Source organism: Nycticebus coucang, chromosome 3 (genome assembly GCF_027406575.1).
Source record: "Nycticebus coucang isolate mNycCou1 chromosome 3, mNycCou1.pri, whole genome shotgun sequence".
Taxonomy (NCBI): Eukaryota; Metazoa; Chordata; class Mammalia; order Primates; family Lorisidae; genus Nycticebus; species Nycticebus coucang.
The window spans coordinates 122,145,342-122,170,647 of record NC_069782.1 but is presented as its reverse complement, the minus strand read 5'-3'; the positions used below and the strand labels follow the sequence as shown (position 1 = coordinate 122,170,647).

General features: G+C 40.6%; 1 protein-coding gene across 4 annotated transcripts in view; it reads right to left on the bottom strand.

Annotated features, from left to right (window-relative positions):
• Nucleotides 1-25,306, bottom strand: part of EXOC6 (exocyst complex component 6) — a 232,339-nt gene that overhangs the window by 204,429 nt on the left and 2,604 nt on the right. The window contains exon 1 of one of the 4 annotated variants that reach the window (XM_053582722.1): nucleotides 13,258-13,418. The exons of the other annotated variants lie outside the window; for them this stretch is intronic. Coding sequence (XP_053438697.1) covers nucleotides 13,258-13,358 — 101 coding nt within the window. The 5' untranslated portion in view covers nucleotides 13,359-13,418. Of the gene's footprint in view, nucleotides 1-13,257; nucleotides 13,419-25,306 lie in introns of those variants that run through there. 4 annotated transcript variants of the gene reach the window in all.

Below are 25,306 nucleotides of genomic sequence, written 5' to 3'. Positions count from 1 at the left end.
GATGGTTAAATGCCATCTAGCTTTCATACACTTTTAATTTTTTCAAAATATCTACAGCTAAGTAAAGAATTCAGGATAAGGTAAATAGTCAAAAATACTGCTGTTTAGTATTCAAACCCCTTAGGAATCTTGTCACTGCAGAATAATTGAGAGTTTCTAGAAATCCCAGGAGGAAAAAAAAATGTATAAATAAACTAATTTTTTTCAACACAGAATACTATGTATTTTTCCGCACAATATTTCATCTAGTTTGCTACAAGTGCTCTTAAAATGCTTTAGAAAATAACACCCAGAAGCTTCCTTTAATTTAGTTGAAGACATTTTGTCAAATAACTTTTAAATGACAGGATCAACATAACCTAATTTTTAAAAAAAAAAAATCATATCTAAAGTAGTATGTGACCACTCAAAGCATCAGGAGCAAGTAAAGGCAAAAATTAGGGGATTATTTTTCCTATCTTTTTTTTTTCTTTATTATTGTTGGGGATTCATTGAGGGCACAATAAGCCAGGTTACACTGATTGTGTTTGTTAGGTAAAGTCCCTCTTGCAATCATGTCTTGCCCCCCAAATTTCCTATCTTTCTGATGTTTTTATTTGCCTTCTTTTTCTCTACGTGCAATCTCTGTGACTTGTTCTCACAAATAGTATCCTGTTTGCCTGAATAGAAGAGCTGAAAGCAATATGTTAGTTAACATTACTTCCTATAACTAGGGTTGACATTCTGTATTACTGACATTAACACTGGAAAACAGCATAATATACTTATGATCACTAATGAACATCCTCTGTAGTAAAACCTGAACTGATAATCAGCCAACACAGATTTGCAGTAAGACTTCCTCCTTCCTGTTTTTACATTCCTGACCAAAGAGATGTCTCTTCCTGTTGACTTTTTGGTCACTTGCTAAAATGCAAAAGTTGAAAAATGGAAATACCCACTGTATTTTATTTGTCCTCTAGGATAAATAGAATTGGTAAAATAAATTTTAATTAAAAAACTTAATAATTAAGTAGATAATAAATCAGATGTAGACTATTTCCTTAGAAGATTTAGAAAATTAAACAAAAATAGTAGACTTTCTATAGCTGAGCTAATGTGCATTTTGACCAATAGTTTAAGAGATGAACTATATACCCAACAAAAATCCTTTACAGAAATATTTTTTTTTCTTTTTTTTTTTTTTTTGTAGCGACAGAGTCTCACTGTACCGCCCTTGGGTAGAGTGCCGTGGCGTCACACGGCTCACAGCAACCTCTAACTCTTGGGCTTACGCGATTCTCTTGCCTCAGCCTCCCGAGCAGCTGGGACTACAGGCACCCGCCACAACGCCTGGCTATTTTTTTGTTGCAGTTTGGCCGGGGCTGGGTTTGAACCCGCCACCCTCAGCATATGGGGCGGGCGCCCTACTCACTGAGCCACAGGTGCCGCCCCCTTTACAGAAATATTAATGTACAATTAAGGACAATTGTACTGAAGGGCTAAATTCTCAGCAAAAGCACAAATAGAACACTATCACCATGTAAAACCAAACAGAAAATTAACTGAGCTTTACACTTATACTCTATAATGCTAAAAATTACAAATAAAGTAGTTCACAAATAGCTTTATTTTTCAAAATAAAGACATAACTTTAATATTTATACACCCAAAAATTGAGGAACTCTCATAAAACACAGACTATAGGAGATGTTAAGAAGAAAACGAAACAAATTAATGAAAGGGGATTTTGACACACCTCTTTGAATCCAAGAAAGATCAGATGAAGAATAGCATAAGGGCTCAGTGCCCGTAGCTCAGTGCTTGGGAATGCTGACCACATACATCAGGGCTGGAGGGTTCAAATGTGGCCCAGGCCTGCTAAACGACAATGACAACTACAAAAAAAAAAAAATAGCCAGGCATTGTGGCAGATGCCTATAGTTCCAGCTCCTTGGGAGGCTGAGGCAAGAGAATCACTTATGCCTAAGAATTTGAGGTTGCTGTGAGCTATGACACCACAGCACTCTACCAAGGGTGACATAGTATATTGTCTCAAAAAAAAAAAAAAAAAGAAAAGAAAAATAGCATGAGGCTTTAGAAGATATAACAAACTCAATAAGGGGGGTGGTGGGGTGTGTGTGTGTATCTGTGTATAAAACTGTGTATCTTAATAAAAGACTATTTTCTTTTCAAAAGAAAACCAACCATATATTAAGCCACAAATAAAATCTTAATAAATTTTAAAGAATAGAAATAATATAGATTAAGGTAATAAAACTAGGAATTAATAACAAAAATTTAACAAAGAAAAGACTGTCCACACTTGAAATTTTTTTAAAAACACACACTATAGGGCGGCGCCTGTGGCTCAGCGAGTAGGGCGCCGGCCCCATATGCCGAGGGTGGCAGGTTCAAACCCAGCCCCGGTCAAATTGCAACAACAAAAAAAAATAGCCGGGCGTTGTGGCGGGCGCCTGTAGTCCCAGCTACTAGGGAGGCTGAGGCAAGAGAATCGCGGAAGCCCAGGAATTAGAGGTTGCTGTGAGCTGTGTGACGCCACGGCACTCTACCCGAGGGTGGTACAGTGAGACTCTATCTCTACAAAAAAAAAAAAAAAAAAAAAAAAACCACACACTATAAAAAACTGCTGAATCAAAGGGAAAATACAAAAACAAAACAGCAAAATTTCTTTAAAATAACAATAAGGAAAATATAACACATTATAATATATGGAATACAGCTATAGCAATCACCAGAGAAAAGCTTATAGCATTAAACATTTACAATCAACAAAACAAATGAATTAAATATAAAATACAAGACTTTAAGAAAATAATAAAAGGGCGGCGTCTGTGGTTCAAGGGGTAGAGCGCCGGTCCCATATGCCGGAGGTGGTGGGTTCAAACCCAGCCCTGGCCAAAAACCAAAAAAAGAAAATAATAAAAGAAATTGAAGGAATCATTAAAGGTAAAAGCAGAAAAAAAATGAACCAGAAAATTAGTCAAACTAATAAATCCAAAAACAAGTTTAAAATAAAATTCAACAAAACAGTCAGCCCAGCACAGTGGCTCATGCCTCTAATTCCAGCACTTGTGGGGCTGAGGCTGGGAAGATCATTTGAACACAGGAATTTAAGAAAAGCCTTAGCAAGACAGCAAGACTCTGTCTCTCAGCTCGGCACCTGTGGCTCAAGCGGCTAAGGCGCCAGCCACATACACCTGAGCTGGCGGGTTCGAATCCAGCCTGAACCTGCCAAACAACAATGACGGCTGCAACCAAAAAACAGCTGGCCATTGTGGCGGGCACCTGTAGTCCCAGCTACTTGGAATGCTGAGATAGAAGAATCACTTGAGCCCAGGAGTTGGAGGTTGCTCTGTCTCAAAAAAAAAAAAAAAAAAAAAGACTCTGTCTCTCCAAAAATCAGATAAAAAAATTAGCTGGACATGGTGGCACACACCTATAGTCCTAGATACTCAGCTGAGGCAGGAGGATCATTTAAGCCCAGGAGTTTGAGACTGCAATGAGCAATATGATACTACTACATACGCAATCTAGCTGAGGAAACAGAGTAAGGCTTTGTCTCAAAAAAAAAAAAAAAAAAACAGACAAACCACTAGTTAATCTAACCAAGGGGGAAAAAATGAGTGAAATTACAAATATTCAAAATTAGAATCAAGTAGGATATAATCAGAAAAGTAGAAGAAATTATTAAATCTTATTTCTAATAAGATGGTACGACTCTACTCAAACAAATTTGATAAATTTGAAGAAATAATTTTTCAAACGAATACAACTTACGCTCTACAGACAGAAAATCTAAAACAAACCAATTATCACAGAAGAAACAGAGAAGACGGGTGGCGCCCATAGCTCAGTGGGTAGAGCGCCAGCCACATACACCAGAGGTGACAGGTTCGAACCCAGCCTGGGCCTGCCAACAATGACAGCTACAACACTGAAATCGCTGGATGTTGTGGGCACCTGTAGTCCCAGCTACTTGGGAGGCTGAGGCAAGAGAATCGTTGAAGCCCAAGAGTTTGAGGTTGCTGTGAGCTGTAATGCCACAGCGCTCCACCGAGGGCGACATAATGAGACTCTTTCTCCAAAAAAAAAGAAAAAGAAAAAGAAACAGAGAAGAGTTAAAAGATCCCTCCACAAAAAAAGCACCAGATCTAGATGATTTTCACAGGGAAGTAATTCTGAGAAACTTTTAAAGGTCTTCATCCTTGTCATCTTCAGTTAAGTAGGCTGAGGAAGAGGAGGGAGTGACAGAAAAGGGACCTGTATAGCTCCAAGTTTTTGTGCTCTATTAACACTCTTAAAAACTTACTGAGAACTCAGCTGGATATAGGGTTTATGTCTGTGATCCCAGCACTCTGGGAGGTGGGAGGATCGTTTGAGGCTAAGAGTTCAAGACTAGCCTGGGCAACATAGTGAGATCCTGTCCCTACAAAAAAGTTAAAAATTAGTCAGGTATGGTAAGCACGCACATGAGGTCCCAGCTACTCAGGAGATTGAGGAGGAAGGATCCTTTAAACCTAAGAATTGGAGGTTATAGTGAGCTATGCTCAGGCCACTGCATTCCAGCCTGGGTGACAGAATAAGACCCTGTCCTTAGCCAAGCACAGTAGAAAATGGATGTCCCAGCTCAAGAAGAGAGAAAGAATTCACTCTTCCTTTGCCTTTTGTTCTATTTGGGTGCTCAGTGGATCAGATGCCCACTCACGGATGCCCACCCACATTGGTGATGGAGGATCTTCACTAATTCAAATGCTTATCTCTTCCAGAAAACACCTTCAGGGAAACACTTACAAATGTTTTACCAGCTACCTGGGCAGCCTTTAGCACATAAAATTTCACCACCACAACCCCCTTAGTATTATTTGAAAAGTAGTTTTACCTCACATACCCTCAAGAAAAAGCCAGTGCTCCATGGTAAAGAGTTTGTTTCAGAATAATGAAAGAGCACAATGAAGGACAAAACTTGGAAAATGAGTTGTATTTGCCTTGTTTTATAATACCTGTCTGAAAACAAGTTATGAAATATGTTACAAATATAGCCACATTTGCTTAATCTTATGGGGCTTGCTTCCTTGATTTACTGATTAATAGCTCTGCTATAGTATGAAAGACTTTTCTTTACCATCTGGGTAATCTGCCTACATAATAGTGAGTTTATTTTGCCAAATTACTTTTCTGTGTTTCATGTTGATTTTGTTATATTTTTGATTAAACAAATAGAAAAATTTCCTCTCATGAAAGAGCTGAGGTTCATTACAATCAAGTTAACTATGTGTATTTTTTGTTGTTGTTGTTGATGTTGTTGAGACAGAGTCTCTAGCTGTCACCCTGGGTAGACTGCCATGGCATCACAGCTCACAACAACCTCAAACTCTTGGGCTTAAGAGATTCTCTTGCCTCTGCCTCCCAAGTAGCTGGGACCACAGGCACCTGCCACAACACCCGGCTATTTTTTTGTTGCACTTGTCATTGTTGTTTAGCTGGCCTGGGCCAGGTTCGAATCCAATAGCCTGAGTTAACCACTGCGCTATGGGTGAAAAGCCTCTATGTTTATTTTTTAAGTGCTCCAGTTTCACTTTAAATGCGTAACCAAGTATCGCTTCTCAGGCAACATCTGACAACGCTTTTGATTATGTCTTCCAAAATTTGGATCCTATATGGAAGAAAAAAATAAAGTTGTCAAGCTATCTCTTACACCTAAAATTTTCTTTAAGGTTTCCCAGAGGAACGTCAGAAAACCATACTTACTCTTCCTGCTTATAAAAAGAGAAATGCTAGAAATAATTAGATTTGTCTGGAAAAGCTGCATGGCAAGAGTTGTCAAAAGAGATGCTCAGCCTTCCTAGGTTAAATCTGTATAGGTTAAAAATGTTACTAATACAAACATTTCTAAAATTGTACTCTTTATGGGAAGTCCCTGGAGATTTGTCAATGCCCTTACTAGCCATGTTTAAAACTTTTCAGAAGTAGTTATGTATTGAGCCTGATAGAAAATTTTACAGCAATAAATTAACCATAGCGATTAAGCCTCTGTCATCTACAGATAGTTTTGTTTTTCTCTGATGCTTGCCTGAAATCTGTATTATAGGATCAGTTGAGTTTGTCTCTTACAACAGTTTTAGAGCTTTGTGTACCTCAAACTATTGATATAATCACAAAATAAACTCTTAAACACAAAATTATCATATGACCCAACAATTCCACTCTTTAAGTATATCCCTTCCAAAACTGAAAACAGATAGTCAAGCAAAAACTTGTGCAGGAATAGTCAACAGCAAAAAGATGGAAACAATTTAAATATTCATCAACTAATGAATGGATAAACAAAATGTGGAAATGAATATGTAATCATATTCAGCCATGGGGCCAGGCACGGTGGCTCATCCCTGTAATCCCAGCATTCTGGGAGACCAAGGCAGGTGGATTGCCTGAGCTCACAGGTTTGAGACCAGCATGAGCAAGAGCAAGACCCACCTGTAAAAACAGCCAGGCATTGTGGTAGGCACCTATAGTCCCAGCTACTGGGGAGGCTGAGGCAAAAGAATCGCTTGTGCCCAAGAGTTGGAGGTTGCTGTGAGCTATGATGCCACAGCACTCTACCAAGGGTAACAAAGTGAGACTCTATCTCAAAAAAAAAAAAAAAAAGATATTCATCCATAAAAAGGAAAAGAAGTACTGTCTTAAAATACTTAGGATGCTATAACAAAATAATGTATACTGGGTAGCTTATAAACAACAGAAATTTCTATTTCTCTCTCACAGTTCTAGAGACTAGAAAGTACAAGATGAAGGCAGATTCAGCATCTAGCAAAGGGCTGCTTTCTGGTGGTGCATTCTAGCTGTGCCCTTGCAAAGTAAAAGGAACAAGCTAGCTTTCTAGGGTCTCTTTTATGAAACCACTAGTCCCATTCACAAGGGCTCTGCCCTCAAGACCCAAAGACCTTATCTCCTAATACTAACACACTGATGATTCAATATATGAATTATGGCAGGGGGGCAGAGGTACACAAACCTTCAGACCATAACAAGTACTGGTGCATCCTACAACATAGATGAATCCCCAGAACATCATGCTAAAGTGAAAGAAGCCAGACACAAAAGTCGCTTTTTCAGTCTTCCATTTATATGAAATATACAAAATAGGTGAAATCATAGATACAGAAAGTTGATTACTGGTTGCCAGAGGCTAGGAGGTGAATAGACAGTGACAGTTTAAGAGTGTTTTTTTGTAATGATGAAAATGTTTTGAAATCAGACAGAGGTCATGTCTACACAACACTGTCAATATACTTAATGTCACTGAACTGTGTGATTTGAAATGGCTTATTTTTCATAAGGTTGATTTTTATCTCTTTTTTTAAAAAAATAAAACAAGAATAAGCTTTGAGGAAGATCCATTTCTCATTCCTTTAGAGACCAGTGTAAGGAAATCCACAAACCTTCTCCCCAATGAAACAATCATAACTAGTGAAAACTATTTTAAAAAACACCGTTTGAAGTCTCTAAAAATTATCCTAAGAGCATACAGCAAATGAAGAAACATTTATTCAAGAAAATCTAAGAATAGTAAGAGTTTGAGGGCCTTGAGCCATCACCCACACCTTCCCTTCCACAACTCCCAATTCAGCCTGATAGACACACCACCCCAAGTGGGTGTAGCTAAGACAGGGCTCCCCCTCCCCCTAGGTTTCAGTCAAGGGCCAAACAATGGGCAGGCATTCAGCATTTCTTACCCCTACCCTATCCCCTTTCATCCACCAAGTCCTAATGAGGATATCATAGAACAGAGGCTCTAGCACAGACATAACCAGCATGAATACTGGGGACCCAATGCCCCTCATTTCTGCTCACTCATAGGACAGAGGCTCCACACTGTGAAAGGCAAGCTAAGACCCCAGACTAATGCAAGGGTGTCACTCCAAGAGAAGGAAGCTACTGTCTAAGCTCCCAGATCTGGACTAGTGGCTCAACAATTAGATCCAGGAGGAGAGGCAGCAGATAAAGACAAAGAGCTCTAAAGCTCTCCCCAAAGAAACTGACTTTATTTAGAACAGTGTACTGGAAGTTCAAACCTAAGAGTGTTCTGGAAAACAATGAAGATTTTGGTAGTAAGCAACTGAGAGAGGAGGTTAGTAGCTCCACTTTCTGCAAAAAGATAAACTGTAAGTCAGCAAGTTTACCCAAGAAAGCTAGGAAAAGAAAACGTGAAGAACCTTTGTGTGGTCAGAATAAACCTCAGAGACCAGCATCAAAAACTTACTACACTTGGACAGATATTTGTTCACCCATATTCATAGGAGCATTATTCACAAAAACCAAAAGGTAGAAGCAACTAATGTCCTTTGATGAATGAAACAAAATGTAGTATGTACATATGAAAGTTATCATTCTCCCCAAAAAGGAAGACAAGCATGACCCATGCCACAGTGTGGCTAAACACTGAGGAAATTGTGCTAAGTGAAATAAGTCCATCACAAAAAGATAAAGTATATGATTCCATTTATGTGAAGTATATAAAGTACAGAAAGTAGAATGGTGGTAGCCAAGGGCTGGTGAAAAGGGAGGAATGTGGATTAGTGTATAGTGGATATAAAAGATTTTCAGTTTGAGAAGATAAAAAGGCTCTGGAGATAGAGGGTGGTGATGGCTGAAGAACAAAGTAAATGTACTTAATGCCACAGGACTTTAAACTTACAAATTACTAAAATGGTAAATCTTATGTGTACTTTACAATTTCAAAAATAAAATACGTGAACTGACCCTCTCAGCCAAGGGTACCCCAGAAACACCTAAAACCTGAGTTCCCAGCCACAAGCAGATAAGAGATAAAGTACAACTACATTCGTGTTCCCTTCATAAATTCCCATGGCACCACCTATACCTTGTTGAATTTGACCTCTTACTCAGTATGAACTCCTAGCCCCTTCTGTCTCATTTGAAGCACGTGTGCCTAGCTTCTGGCTGGGGCTCTCCTTCCCAACCTGTTGGAATGGCCACCGAACAGGTTGCTACCCTATGAGAAGTAAAACTTCTTTTTCCAAAGTACAAATCTTGTTGTTATTATTTTTATTTTAGTTAACAAATAAAAAACCACGATTGGGAAAGTTAGGGGATTTAATCCACTGAAAAAATTATTAAGCCAATAATAAATGCAAAATAGAGAGATAAATGAAAAAATTATGTCACTTATTCCTTTGACATTCATCAAGCACATTATGGTTGAATGTGTTCTAGCTTCTGGGTCCATAGTGGAACCCTTTACCTATTAGTGGACTCATCTCCCACTGCTAAGGACTCACAGCTACACCTTGTCTACAGACCTACGGATGAAAGGCACCCTGCATGGTGTTGCCTGGGAGGTTATGTCCCCCAATACACACACACACTTCTCTCTCTCTCATGCACACCTACACTGAGAACAGCTTATAGCCGAGGAAAGACTGTTGTAGGTGGAAGCAAATGTCAACTATAGATTTTTCATACATGTCCTTTTTCAAGCTTAGAAATTTCTATTCCTGGTTTCTGAGGGTTTTAAAACCAAAATAAATGTTAGACTTTGTCCAGGCTTTCTCTGCATCTATTGAGATGGTCATACAATTTTTCTTTTTTAGTTTAATACGGCGAACAATGTTACATTGATTTTCAAATGTTAAGCCAGCATGCTTTCTTGAAGTAAATCCCACTTGATGATGTATCATTCTTTACACATAGATATTAGAATATATATATAATAGAGAAATTTAACTCATTAAAATGTGTGTAAAGTATTTAAAATTACATTTATGAGGAATATTAGTCTACATTTTCCTTTTCTAGTACTTTAATTTTGGTATCAGGTTAGTGTTGAGTTCAAATGAGTTGGGAAATATCCCCTCCTCTTCAATTTCCCAAGAGTTTTTGTAGAGTTGCCATTAATTCTTCTTTAAATGTAAAATTCACCAGTAAAGCTATCTGGGCCTAGAGTTTCCTCTTGGAGGAGGCTTCTAACAACAGATTCCATTTCTTGAATCAATACACAAACTACTCAATTACGTATTTCTTCTTAGGTAAGTTTTGGTAGTTCATAATTTTTCAACAAATTTGTCTATTTCTGCTAAGTTGCCAAATGTACTGGCATGAAGTTGTTCATAGTTTTTTTTGTTTTTTTTTTGAGACAAAGTCTCACTCTGTTGCCCCTGGGTAGAGTGGCATGGTGTCATAGCTCACAGCCTCAAACTCCTGGACTCAAGTGGTCCTCTTGCCTCAGCCTCCCTAAGTAGCTGAGATTATAGATGCCTGCCACCACAGCCCACCTAGTTTTTCTATTTTTAGTAGAGACAGGGTCTCACCCTTGCTCATTCTGGTCTCAAACTCCTCAAGCAATCCACTAGCCTTCCAGAGGGCTGGGATTACAGGTGTGAGCCACCTGGCCAGGCCCATAGTACTTTTTTTTTTATTATTATCTTTTTTAACATCTGTAGAATCTGTAGTCACCTTCCCTCTCTTATTCCTGTTATTCGTAGTTTGTAATCTCCCTTTGATAGAGGTTTATCAAATCTCTTGATAAAAAGAATTTTATCAATTTTACTGACTCCTCAAAGAACCAATCTGTGGTTTCACTGATTTTCTGTTTTTCTATTTTCTATTTCATTGAATGTCATTCTAATCTTTATTTCTCCTTTATTCCACTGAGTTTCATTTGCTCTTCCTTTTCTAGTTAGAAACTAAAGCTAATCTTTTTAATAGATGTGTTTAGTGCTACAAATTTCTAAGTATTTCTTTAGCTGTATCTCACAAATAATATGTTGTTTTTCATTTTATTCAGTTCAAAATACTTTCTAATTTCCTCTTTTGATTTCTTCTTTGACCTATGAGTTAGTCATAGGTCAGACTGAAAAATGCCACTTGGAAAAATAATATAAATAAAATAAGTTTATAAGTCAGCTAAAAGATAATTAGGAAATAACAAAAATTAATGTTAATACTAAAATATTTATCAATGAATTGATGTACTGGGATTTGCTTCAAAATAATCCAAGGTAAGGGAAACTAGATTGGGGAAAAGATCAAAAAAGGCCAGAGATTGAACTCAAGCTAGCTGACAGTTCACAGCTGTTCTTTACACTATTTTACTTTCATAAATGTTTAAATTTTTCCATAATAAAGGGTCTTTAAAAATGTAATACCCAGGCAGCGCCTGTGGCTCAGTGAGTAGGGCGCCGGCCCCATATGCCGAGGGTGGCGGGTTCAAACCCAGCCCCGGCCAAACTGCAACAAAAAAAATAGCTGGGCGTTGTGGCGGGCGCCTGTAGTCCCAGCTGCTCAGGAGGCTGAGGCAAGAGAATCGTGTAAGCCCAAGAGTTAGAGGTTGCTGTGAGCCGTGTGACGCCACAGCACTCTACCTGAGGGCGGTACAGTGAGACTCTGTCTCTACAAAAAAAAAAATGTAATACCCAACAATTCACTCAGTGAAACCTAAAAAAAAATTCTGGAAAAAAGAGTAGTAGCTTAAAAGGTGTTCAAAAGAAAAGAATGCTAACAGTGCCTTTTCTGTATGTATGAAAAGAGTCTGCTTGTAAATGAGGCATGAATAGTGTATATATAGAATAAGTATGAGTCACTAGAGATTGCTAAAAAAAAAAAAAAAAGTGGATCCCAACAAAGTGAGTAGTTAACACAGTTGCCCAGCAAAAGAACACTGAATAACATCATGAATACATACATTCTGTTTGTGAATGTCCTGAAAGTCTCTCCATGTATTTTGAAATTTTCTTAATTTCATCTTTTTTCACGGATACTGCCTAGTACATTTTCCCCAGATAAAGCATCTCCTTCATAAATACTCTTGGTCTAAAATGGAATACTCTTATCAATATACCATTTTGCAGTGTGGAAAACAAAGCTTCCTTTTGATCTGATTTCTACTTTCATTACCAAACATATGAAGTTTTATTGAAAGAATTATGTTGGAAAATTAAGGAAATGCACTAATTATGCATTGTAGCTGAAGCTTTGTGTGACAAAAATTCATAACTTGCCTGCCACATGCTTGGTGTTAAGTATATGACAGAGAACAAATAGACACAGTCCCCAGTGGTATGAGCTTTCTGGGCATCTAAACACCCACTCCCCATTCTACAAATAAGGAAACTGAGATCTATCAAGGTTAAATGATGTTTGCCTCTGGCTGAACACTTCCATCAGTGGCAGAACCAGGGCAAAACAAGCATCCAGGCCTCCTGACTCTCCGGGCAAGGTGGATTTACATAACTTAAACTGGCTTCACTTTGCACTACATCCACAGGTCCACAAACCATGCAGCGCTCCATTTCGAGGAAGTGTACCCTGAAGAAATACGAATGATAAAGCACAGTCCCAAGTTCCCCATGTGAATCATAATTTATCATTATCATCAAGGCAAAATATGAAACCTTACGTTTTAAAAGCAATTTATTCTTGAACAGAGTGCCTAACTTCAGGCTCAGTACAAAGCCTGGCTAATATTCTACTAGAACCCCACGTCTGGCATAGAATATTAATTACCTAGTATTATTCTTAAAGAGAATGGGTAGAGATCCGTTTTAAAATAAGTAGAAAAATGAATGCAAAATTAATGAAATGTTTGTAAATAAGTAAAAGCTTTCCTGGCTCCAGAGAGGCTTATCCCGTGAGCGCACGGTCACACCCGCGCGTTTCGAGGCGGCAGCTCCTCCCCTCCAGCCCACGCTCCCTCCTCGCCCACTCGGGCCGCACGCAGGGGCACTGTGCCGGCGTCTCCCGCTCAATTTCAATTCTCCCACGCCCCCCGCAGCCCAGCGCGCCAGGGCTTCCCCTTGCGCTCCCCTGAGCGCTTCGGTCACGCCGGGTGCCTCCGGTTAACCTTCGCCCCTCGCACGCCGCCCAAGCACCCCTCAGCCCGGCCGCGGACACAACCCGGACAGGCCTAAGGCGTGTCCGTCCGGCTCCGGGACCGATGCCGCCGGCAAACGCGGGGCCGCGCCCCAGCTCCGGGGGTCAGGGACGCTGCGGCAGCCACACCCACCAGCTGCGCGATGACAGCTCCCGAGGCTGAGGCGGGCCATGCCAACAAGTGCGGCTTCCCTCCTGCCCCGCCCGGGCCCTGGTCCAGCTCCCGCCACCCCAGAGCGCCTTCGCCCGCCCCCGCGCGCACCACCTGTCGGGCGGCTCCGCGCGCGGCCGGCGGCGGACGCCCCGCCCGGCGCCTGAGGACGGCCAGTAAGAGCGGCCTGAAATCCCTAGGGATGACAGCTTTACCGGAGGGTGGGCCCCACGCAGGCGGTGTCGGTGCTCTCTATCTCCTGCAAGATCCGCTCGTGCTCCGGTACCGTGCCCAGACCCTCGCTGCTCTCCGCCATCTTGGCTGGAAGCTGAGGAGCCGGCGAGGCGCGTCGCCGCGAGACCGTCGGCGGCGAGCCGCAGGTGGCGCGCGCGAAGGGGCGGGGTGGGGCGGGGATCGAGGGACGACGGCGCGGGGGCGCGCTGAACGCTGGGGCAGAGGCTCGCGGGAGCGCGACTTGGTCCCTGCACCTGCTGGAGGCCAAGGTGCTGCTGGCGGTGGCTGGGAATCAAGGGGCCTCCTCCTCTCTTACACAACTTGCCCCTGGTTGTCTAGTAACTGGCCTTTTGGCTTTAACATACAGTCTTGTATTCTGTGTCCTAGACCCTCTGCTATAAGCTGGGGGTACCGTAGTAATGAGGAAGGTGAACAAATAACCACCCTGAATCTGTAATAAAAGCGACGAGAACGTTTAACGTTTACGTTTTGGGTGGTGAGACGTTAAGAAAAGGAAACCATGCACTCAAGAAAAGCAAAACTATGTGCTACTAGGATTTATTTTAGGAACGAACAAGATCCCAGATGACCATGACAACCATTCTAAGTGGAGTCATGTCCCTTCCCACTGGAAGTTCACAGAGGCCAGTCAACCTGGAAATAAATTATAGGCGCCATTAAAATTAAATTACAAGAAATGAAAACAATACAAAAGAAGCCTAAGACAATGTAAGGTTTCATGCCAAAGGTCTTCACCCAAAATGTTCCAATAGCTCGACTGAAATGAGATGAGATCTCTTGAGAGGGGGTGGCCAGCAGAGAAGTGGGAAAGAGAAGGGATGACTTGGACAAAGGTACCAGAGTAGAAAAGAGTACTGTTAATGACATGTTTGTGGGACTCTGAGTAAACCAGTTTGTCATGATCAAAGCAGCAGCTGGGGGAGATTAATTAGAAACAGAGTACAAATCCAGCCCGAGAGACAACTATTTTCTGGTCTCCATTAGCCTCAGGCTTTGAGCTTCTCTTTGAGTCAACCAACCTCTTTACTAGCCAGCTGTGTAACTCATCCCCTTCAGTGAGCTTTTACTAGAATCCTACCTCCATTCTCTTCACAAAATCCTGGAAGGTGGTATCACATAATAGTCAAAAGCATGAGCTCTAAAGTTAGATTCTAAAAACATCAATTCTTAGATTAATGTCACTTCACTGCCATGTGACACTGGCAAGAGCCTAATCTCTTCAAGTGTCAGTTTCCCCATCTGTAAATGACAACAGTACAGGTTAATGCAAAGGTCTCCATAAATAAGAAAAATTAACACTCTTATATTTATATATCAAACATAAAGAAATATTTTGTAAAATTTTGTAATTAATATTTTGTAAGTAAAGGTACATTTAGCTACAATTTCCCATTTTCCCTATATATGTATGTATGGCAACAATTAGGACACCATGTAGTGTCTACCTTGTATTGCTGTTCCATATTGTTTTAGTTTTCTATTGTTGCTGTAACAAATTATCACACATTTGGTAGCTTAGAACAACTCAAATGTATTATCTTACAGTTCTGTATGTGAGAAGTCTGCTATAGATTTCACTGGGCTAAAATCAAGGTGTCAGCACGACTGTATTCCTTTCCAGAGACTCTCAGGGAGAATTTGTTTCCTTGCCTTTTCCACCTTCTAAAGGCCACCCCAATTCCTTGACTTGTGGCCTCCTCCATCTTCAAAATTACATCTTTCTAACCATTCTTATGTAGTCACATCTTCCTCTGACTCCAATCTAAGCTGGAAAAGATTTCTGCTTTTAAGGACTTACATGATTGGATTGGACCCAAAAATTTAATCCAGGATAATCTTCTAACTCATGGCCCTTAACCTTAATTACATCTGCAACATCCTTTTTGTCATGTAACATTGACACAGGTTGCAAGGATTAGAATGTGAGCATCTTTGAGAGGTTTTTATTCTACCTGCCATACTTAGTAAGGGCCTATAAACATTACTAATGCCCTCCTTTTTAATCTGGAATCTCTGTCAGTCTTGGAAAACTTAACTCAAAATTTATTTTCCTCATAAAGATTCCCTTAACTAATTACAACCTTCTATAGGGACTATAGGTTTAATTTAATACATTTACTCGCTCCCCCAATAGTTTGCATTCATTTGATTAGTGTCTTTTCATACATTTGTGGATTTTGTTTGTTTTGTACACTTGGTCCCCAGGGAACCTCAGTGCATACTTCCTTGGAAGACCAAGGAAACTGCTCATTCCACCACAAAACCCATTACAAGCCAGTATGAAGTCATCATAACCTCACCACCGTTTCCTGCCTTGATGGTGCTTGAGAATCCAGACCTCCTCTGGTTAATCCCATTTCTTTCTCTTTTTTTGTTTGTTTGTTTATTGTTGGGGATTTGGTTAATCCCATTTCTTTGTGCTTCATGAATATGCAAGTACAGAAAATCTCTTCCCCAATCTACCAGTGCTGTCACACCATGTTAAGATCCTTGAGTTCAGATGATTTTCTTTTTAATTTTGCAGTTTCCTATAGTTCCTCATAGAATTCCACATATACCTGAGAGAAAGCTAGAGGGGTTTTGAAACCAAACAGTGCTGAAGCTCTGAAGCTATTAGAAAGAGTTCAGGATGAGTTAGAAAGGAACATTACAAATAGTTCTGAGCAGAAGGTAAGAGTTTGATTAATCTCTGATTGGTAACAATATCAAATTAGAGGTGGCACCCATGACTCCATGGGTAGGGCGCCGGCCACATGCACTGGGGCTGGCTGGTTTGAGCCTGGCCCAGGCCAGCTAAACAACAATGATAACTGCAACAAACAAATAGCCAGGTGTTGTGAAGGGTGCCTATAGTCCCAGCTAATAGGGAGGCTGAGGCAGGAGAATCACTTCAGTCCAGGAGTTTGAGGTTGCTGTGAGCTGTGATGTCATGGCATTCTACCAAGGGCAACATAGTGAGACTCTGTCTCAAAAAAATAAATAAATAAAAACAAAATTAGAAAAACTTAGTTTTTTTCAAACTTGCTCTTTTTATATTGAAATTAATATGTCTTATAATGTGGTTATATTTGGTTGCCTATAGCACTAACAGAGGTTACCTGAAATTTCCTGATACTGACTTTTATCAAGAAACAATATTCTCCTTGGCAAAAACAATATTAATGGCCTTTTATCAAAGATTATAAACTTCACTTTTTCCTCTGTTTCTTTCCACATGTATTCTTGGATCAAATCTCGTTGTACAGAGATTTGACCCTTCATCCAGTTGTTTTTCACTGAGTGGTAAAAAACTGAACTTTTTCCTTGGCTGAGTGCCTTGTCAGTTATTGAGACGCTACCTCCTGGTGTTAGCTCACCATAATTGCAGGTTCAGCTCTTGAGAGAGGAAAAAATAGATCTTTTGAAAATTAAACCTCAAGCCAAAACATTAAAAATGAAGACAAATTTTAGTCCCTTCTACAAAGAGAATAAAAAGCTAATTTTCTCTACAGGAAAAGGAAGGCTATCTTAGCTCAGTTGATGTACATAATGAGAATTAATTGCTCTAAAGAGTAAAGCAAGACGAGGAAAGCAGGGCACAAGCTAGCTTCCTGTTTGGCACATGACTCCTGCTGGGGCATTCCTTTCCTGAGCATTCCTTACCCAGACCTTTTCTCCTTTTTTTCACCAGTCTTGACATCTTTTATCCAAACACAGGTCCAAATGCCTCTGCTCTGGGAAGCTAGCCCTGCTTAGATACTTTTTATGCCAGGCCTGTTACAGCACTTGCCAGTAAAGATTACCTCAATATAAGCAACAGTATCTTCTCGAAACTGAAGCAAACATGGAAGGAAGTCCCTTTACCACTTCTCCTTCTGAAACAGTTTTTGTTGGCTCCTTCTAAAACTTCTGACAGTTCGTTTGTGCACAGAGGTTTTTGCTAAGAATTTAAAGCTAAGATGTCCTCAATAACTAACCATATGAATTTTAAGCATAGACATAGATAGACTGGATACATAAATGTGAAAATAAAAAGCCCACCCAAGGGATACATGATTTAACTAGTCTGGTCTGAAGAAGTTGAGGGGATAGGGGCGTACACACAGGCAGATTGCACATGTATGTTGTTATTGTTTGGTAATGGAAATTGACTTTCAGAGAGTGAACCAGATCTCTCTTCAGGACTCCTAGAAGAGGAAAGATTCAGGAGGAAGGCTGGCAGGGCAGAATGCTGTGTGTCCAGTACAAAACTAAACCAATAAAGTAAGGATTTAACTTGTAAATAAACTCTTAGTCATTGACAATTTATACTTTCAGCCATTTGTCTATAGACCAATAACCTATCTTGGGAAAGCTCTTTCCTTAGAATGAGCTCCTCCCTCAGAATATAGCTGCTCTGGTCAGTATTTAACTACTTGGGTTCAAATTCCAACTCATCTTTCTTTCTTTCCTTTTTTTTTTTTTTGACAGGGCTTGCTCTGTTGCCAGACTAGAGTACGGTGGTGTCATCATAGCTCACAGCAACCTCAACCTCAAACTCTTGTGCTCAAGCAATCCTCCTGCCTCAGCCTCCTGAATAGCTGGAACTACAGACACACACCACCAAGCCTGGCTAATTTTTTATTTTTTGTAGAGATGGGATCTTGCTCTTGCTAAGGCAGGTCTTGAACTCCTGGCCTCAAGCAATCCTCCCACTTCAGCTTCCCAAAGTGCTAGGATTATAGGTGTGAGTCACCATGCACAGCCACCAACTCATTTCTTACCTAGATGTTGGGTCTTGGGGAGTTACTTAAACTTGTCTAAGCCTCAGTTTCTCCAAGTGTGATCTAAAGATGATAAGAGTCTTTAGCTCACCAAAGTATGTAAGGATTAAAGAAGATAGTGTATGTATAATGTTAAGCCCAGAGCTCAATCAGCATTAGCACTAGAGACTAGGATTAATAGGCATTTGTTAATAAACCAGATAGCCCAGCATTTAGCTTCCTCTTTGATAAAATAAAAATAAAAACCAGACACATGAATGTTCTTTTTTGTAAATCGTTAACAAAATGGCCTGATGGTGCATCAGAGTTTTCTGTATGCCTAATGAATGGAAACTGCCCAAAATTTGTTTCCTACTATTGTGAAGGAGGAAACAGGAACATGTTTTGGGGTTGGACTTGGTTCCAGATCCACTTTAGTGAGCTCTCTGGATGTTAGACTTGTAAGGCAAGTACCTCTTTGCTGTCCTTGGCGGCAGTGCTCATCCATCCTCTGAGGCTCATGTCACGGTGGAAAGCAAATCACTGAGTCTGTTTCCACTCCCAGGCACTGCTCCTAAGTCAGGCACAGGGACAATGTCTGCATGGCTCACTGTCCAGCCTAGGGATTGGCACATAGTAGGAGCTCAATTAATGTTTGTAAAATGAATGCTCCACATGCAACTACTTCTTATACTAAGCTTAATGTTATAAAAGCATGTTTTATGAGGTAGGGTACATCTCTACAAAAGGTTCTTCTCTCTACCCCTGGGAACCCTATCTTTATCTTCTCAAGACATTGCTGTTTCAGATGTTTCTGAAAGAGTTTTAGAGCCTTTGTTATATAATTATAGAACTGTATCAAAATGTAAAGTATAGGCAGTCTTTATATATTATAGCACTCCTGCCTTGGTGGTGCGATCACCCCCAAGTGGCCACACTCTGTAAGTGCAAGAGAATAAACAAAGCCCAGCCAGTCTGGGAGGATTCCTACTGCAAAACTATGTCCAAGAATCTGCCATTCCATAAAGATCTGGACCTTACCATGGAGAACAATACGAGAAAATTTGAAATTGAAGCCAAATAAACTCATTTCTTCCCTGAAATATATGCCAGTACTCAGAGGAGTTCAAAAGTAATTAGCCCCAGATTTTGTTCATTAAAGAACTATTTTTATTGAATGCCGTGTGCCAAGCTCTGTGTTGAGCTCTCAGACAGGGCTGGCTCATGGGTGTGGGACCTATGCAGTTGCACTTGGTTTAATGCTCTTCCACCATCATCTTATAATTCTAAATATAACAATTTTTATACAAGGATCTCTACTTTTTTATTTTACATTGGGCCCCACAAATTATGTCACTATCCCTGCCCTCAGAAAAATGTCCTGAAAGCACCACTAGCTTGCTTAGCCTTAAACTAAACATTTTAAAAGTTCACTGAGCAATTAAGAGTTCCATTCCCTCTCTTTGCTTGATATCCCACTCCCTTAGCCCCACTGATAACACAGCTTTATTAATTTTATTGTCTCTTCTTTCTCCTCTTACTTTCCTTCTCCTTGCTGGTTGTTTTCTTCATCATCCTGTTCAATGCACTCCCTATTCCTTTCTCCACTTAGCTTCCCTTTACTGACCTTTGCCCTTCCTCCTTCACCTCTCACTTGTCCTATTACTCTTTCTCTCTTCTTGGAAAAATAGGTTTAGAAATATAACTAATGTCATGTAATGAAATAATAATAATGATGATGGTAGCTGACATTTACTTCCTGGCCACTCTCTGTAAACCAGCATCCCAGAACCCTCTGGTCCCTTACTCTGTTTTCTTATTTTTCATAGTATTCATTAACACTTTTTTTTTTTTTGAGACAGAGTCTCAAGCTGTCACCCTCGGTAGAGTGCTATGGTATCACAGCTCACAGCAACCTCCAACTCTTGGACTTAAGCGATTTTCCTGCCTCAGCCTCCCAAGTAGCTGGGACTACAGGTACAGGCACCTGCCACAACGCCCAGCTATTTTTTTTTTTTTTTAGAGACAGTTTCACTTTGCCACCCTTGACAGAGTGCTGTGACGTCACAGCTCACAGCAACCTCCAACTCCTGGGCTTAGGCAATTCTCTTGCCACAGCCTCCCAAGTAGCTGGGGCTACAGGCGCCCGCCACAACACCCAGCTATTTTTTGTTGTAGTTTGGTGGGGGCCGGGTTTGAACCCACCACCCTCGGTATATGGGGCTGGCACCCTACTCACTGAGCCACAGGTGCCACCTCGCCCAGCTATTCTTTTGTTGCAGTTGTTTAGTCAGCCCGGGCCAGGTCCGAACCTGCCACTCTCAGCATATGTGGCTGGTGCCATAACAACTGTGCTATGGGAGCTGAGCCTACATAGGATTCTTGCTTCTCCATTCTTGTGATGCTTTACTAAGAATAATGTGTTCCACTTCCATCCAGGTTAATACAAAGGGTGTAAAGTCTCCATCTTTTTAATGGCTGAACAGTATTCCATGGTGTACATATACCACAGCTTGTTAATCCATTCCTGGGTTGGTGGGCATTTAGGCTGTTTTCACATTTTGGCAATTGTAAATTGAGCTGCAATAAACAGTCTAGTGCAAGTGTCCTCATGGTAAAAGGATTTTTTTTCCTTCTGAGTAGATGCCCAGTAATGGGATTGCAGGATCAAATGGGAGGTCTAGCTTGAGTTGAGGATTCTTCATACTGTCTTCCAAAAAGGTTGTACTAGTTTGCAGTCCTACCAGCAATGTAAAAGTTTTCCCTTCACTCCACATCCACACCAGCATCTGCTTATTAACACTTTTTAATTTGAGTATTTCCTGCTCAAGCTTCCTGTGAGCAAGGAATTTCTAGGTCTTGACCTTATATATCGACAACATGTAGCACACTCCACCATTCTCATTAGAAATTAAATGAGGTATTAATTGTATTAGTATAAAATATAGGCATTAGTAAATATGATTTTTAAAAGGCACACCTCTCTCTCCTGAATTTTATGCGACCATAATAAAATTTACATTACTCTAAGCCAGGCACAGAAAGACAAATACTGCATGATCTCATTTATATGTACAATCTACAAAAGTCAAGCTTATAGAAGTAAAGAATAGAATGGTATTATAGTTACCAGAGGCTGGGGAGAAGGATAGTTAAAAGAGGAAATCTTTTCTGATGTTGTTGTTGCAGTCATTGGCCAAGGTCAGGTTTGAACCCGCCACCTCTGGTATATGGGGCGGTGCCCTACTCCTTGAGCCACAGGCACCACCCTAAAAGAAGAAGTCTTAAGCAAGGATAAAAAGTTTCAATTAAACGTAAGGAATAAACTTCATCGAGTATTACACAGAATGGTGACTATAATTAACAATAATGTATTATTTCAAAATTGCTAAAGAGTAGATTTTAAATATCTCACTACAAAAAGATCATCTACAATGTAAATGTATATCAAAAGATCATTTTGTATCCTAAAAATATATGCAATTATTATTTGTCAATTAAAATTTTTTACTTTGCATAACAATATTTCTCAACTGCTCAGAATTTCAAGATGTTATAAGTGCTTGTTTACATCAAGACTCTAAAGTATGTATTTAGGGTTATATATACCAGATATAAATTAGACAATAATAGTAATGCTAATATTTATTGAGCATTTACTATGTGCCAGGCAGCATTGTTCTAAGCACTTCATATTCACTAACCATTTAAGATAGGTTTTATTATAATCCCCATTTTATAATTTCAGAAACTAATGCCAAAATCATACAACTGTTAAGTGTTGGTCTAGATTAACACTTAGACTTTTGACCTTAATTAATATATTTAATTAAATAAGATTGAGTAGAACTCTTACATTTGTAAAGATACAAATAGGAAGAACATTCTACAATATCTACAGGTGAACTTAATTTGCTAATTTTTTTTCTTTTAGTATGTCATCTTAAGATTTTATGTTGTATTCAGTTTAGGTTTGTGTGTTTGGGGGCTTTTAAAATGTTTTCTATCCTTTCCTAAATGCATGTTATCTCCATTCCTAAAAACACTAAAGTCAAAGAAATACAGTATCCTGTTTGTTCTCGACCTGATAAAACTTCATGGTCAGCTTTTGGAAAAGGGCCTGAAAGAGTCTGTGAACACAAATATAAAACAATTATGTTATCATAAAACAATTACAAAAATTTCTTCTGGTACGTCATCTTGCACAATTCCCTTTTCCTCCTGTTTTTCCCAGCCCTCTGCAGGGCCTTCTCTGGATATGCTCCACACACTCTACCTTTGCAGGGCCCTACAATGCATGCATATTCATTCTCAGTGAGGCTCAGCTACAGCAATAAAATACACTGTGGCTTCTGAACCCGAATCAGTTCAGACATTCTGTGACTTCAGAACCTGTTCTAAGGTACTAACAACACACCTGCAGGACCCAAAGAGGCATAATGAGCCCCAGGTTACATCCAAGTCTAAGTAATATCCATAGGAGCAGGTCTAATGGGTGACACCAAGCACCAGGAAGTTCTGTGTGATTATGGTAAATAAATGTTATGAACATGGCTACTACCCTATCCCAAGACTATTACTACCATCATTAATTTAACACGAGGACTCAGGCAACTATCATCAATGCACCGAATTGATTCTCTAGTTGAAACCTATTGACTGTCCTAGTTCGAGGAAGTTGGTAAGCCTCCCAGAGACAGGCACGCCCCCGAGAGGAAGGAGCTGGCAAGGAGCCCCTTGTAAACGGAGGGACACGGTGAAAACCAAGAAACCTGAACAGAGTAAGAATATCCAGTGGAAATTAGCATATGATTGCGCCAAGATGAAAACAGTGATGCCCAGGGCAAAAGGATTAGGACAGCACAATAATTCCAGACCCCACCTGCTGGAGAATTTCAGCCTACTAATATTCTGCCAGCTAAGAGATTTTCAATGCCCAAAGCTAAACCGTGCTTCAGGCAACCCAGGCATGAGCAATAGGCCCCTCTTTACACTTACTCCTTTTCTCTTAAGTTCAGTCACTACCTGCATGACTAATAACAAACTCCACTTTCCCACTCAGGCACTAGCAATAAGCCTTTCTTTACGTTTCTTCCTTTTCTTAAGTTCAGTCAACCACCTGCAGGGCTAATAACAAACTACACTTTTTCACTCTGGAATTTTATTTCCCAATTTAAGTATGTTAGGTGTCTGAAATGGCTTTAATGGATGTTTCATTGGCGATGCAAATAAACCATGGAAAAAGTATAATGTCTCAGCTTTCCCCAGAAACTACCTTTCCTTTGAACTTAATACTGTGGGACCAGGCATGCTGGCTCATGCCTGTAATCACAGTACTTTGTGAGGCTGAGGCAGGAGGATCACTTGAGGCCAGGAGTTCAAAACCAACCTGGACAATAAATACAGAGAGAACACATTTTCTACAAAAAATAAAATAATTAGCGGGACATAGTGGCACATGCCTGTAGTCTCAGCTACTGGCGAGGCTGAGGAAGGAGGATCACTTGGGCCCAGGAGTTAGAAACTACAGTGAACTATGATTATGCCACTGTACTCCAGCCTGGACGACAGAGTGAGACCCTGCTCAAAAGGAAAAATATATATATTATGGGCCTCGATACCATTTCATGTATAAACTGAAAACAAATACAAGACCTCATAATCATCTAATTTACAAGACCTTATAATCATCTAATTATTGTCTGCTCTTTTCAAAAAAGGCCAAAGAAGCTGACCCAAATGCTGACTGCAGAAGTCAGGAGACGGGCTGGACCATCTCAGGGAAGCCTGCTCTGGGAGCAGCCAATTACAAAGGCAGGAGGTGGGTAGAACACAGCCAAGGCAGGGTAAAAGAGACCATCGACCATTGACAGTGACTCCTTGTCCTAACAACCCACTAGCCACTCCTCAGATGAGAGCCATCCTTCCAGATGATGTGGGGCAGGGGTGGGGGGGCTGAGTGTGCCCAGAAAATTTGCAAGTTCTATGCAAGAAGAGCTGTTGAGTCACCCTTAAATGACTTAGGTAGAAACCATCTCTGAATTCTAAATCACTAAGCTCTCTGACCTATTCTTGTTAGAGGAGCAAACTATGTGGCTCTGATCTGAACACTGACCTTGAAAAGACTACCTCACTAGCCAGGCCTTGTGGCGGGCGCCTCTAGTCCCAGCTACTCGGGAGGCTGAGGCAGGAGAATTGCTGAAGCCCAGGAGCTGGAGGTTGCTGTGAGCTGTGTGAGGCCATGGCACTCTACCAAGGGCTATAAAGTGAGACTCTGTCTCTACAAAAAAAAAAAAAGAAAAGAAAAGACTACCTCAGGCTCCGTGCCCGTAGCTCAGTGGTTGTGGAGCCAGCCACATGCACTGGAACTAGTGGGTTCGAACCCGGCCCAGGCCTGCTAAACAAAAAATAGCTGGGCATTGTGGTGGACATCTATAGTCTCAGCTACTAGGGAGGCTGAGGCAAGAGAATCACGAGAGTTTGAGGTTGCTGTGAGCTGTGACACTACGGCACTCTACTGATGGTGACAAAGTGAGACTCCGTCAAAAAAAAGACTACCTCAGATTCTCTACCTGAAAAACAAGGTGGGCAGGGAGGAGGGAGGCTAACGAAGTTTAGGATTTCACAGCAGGAAATGTTTGTTAAAGCAATGCCTTTTTTCTGTGACAGGAAAAGCAAATAGGAGAACTCTTCAATAGTCTTTCCACCTCTCCTGTTCACATAATTAGCGGGACAGTGGCACATGCCTGTAGTCCCAGCTACTGGCGAGGCTGAGGAAGGAGCATCACTTGGGCCCACTTCCCAGCCCCTTTGAATCAGTGACCTAACCCTTATCTCACTGTCCATTTCAGGGCCTCCCAGCAGGGCCTTCGTGAACCTGCTGGCCAGTCTTCCTATAGCCAAATCTCCTTTCCACCCTCTCTACCTTTAGCTTGTAGTTTTCAAATACTTCCATCTCTTCCTCATCTTGCTGAAATGACAGCATTCTCTCTGGATTGCCTCCTTTTTTTTTTTTTCCTTTGCCTTACAAGGTCACCATTACTTAGCTCATAAGCATACAAATTAGTTCAAAATATATCTAACCTACTATGTTCCAGGCCCTCTGGAAACTTCTGCAAAGGATACAAAGACATAAGATTCAGTCCCTGCCCCCAGTAATCTTTATCTTGGAAATGGTTATAACACAAAATACACACAAGCTTCAGAAAAATGCCCTGGATTCTTTGGGGGTTCAAGAATGGAATGGTGACGTCTAGCCGGGAGAATCAAGAGAGGCTGTATAGAAAAA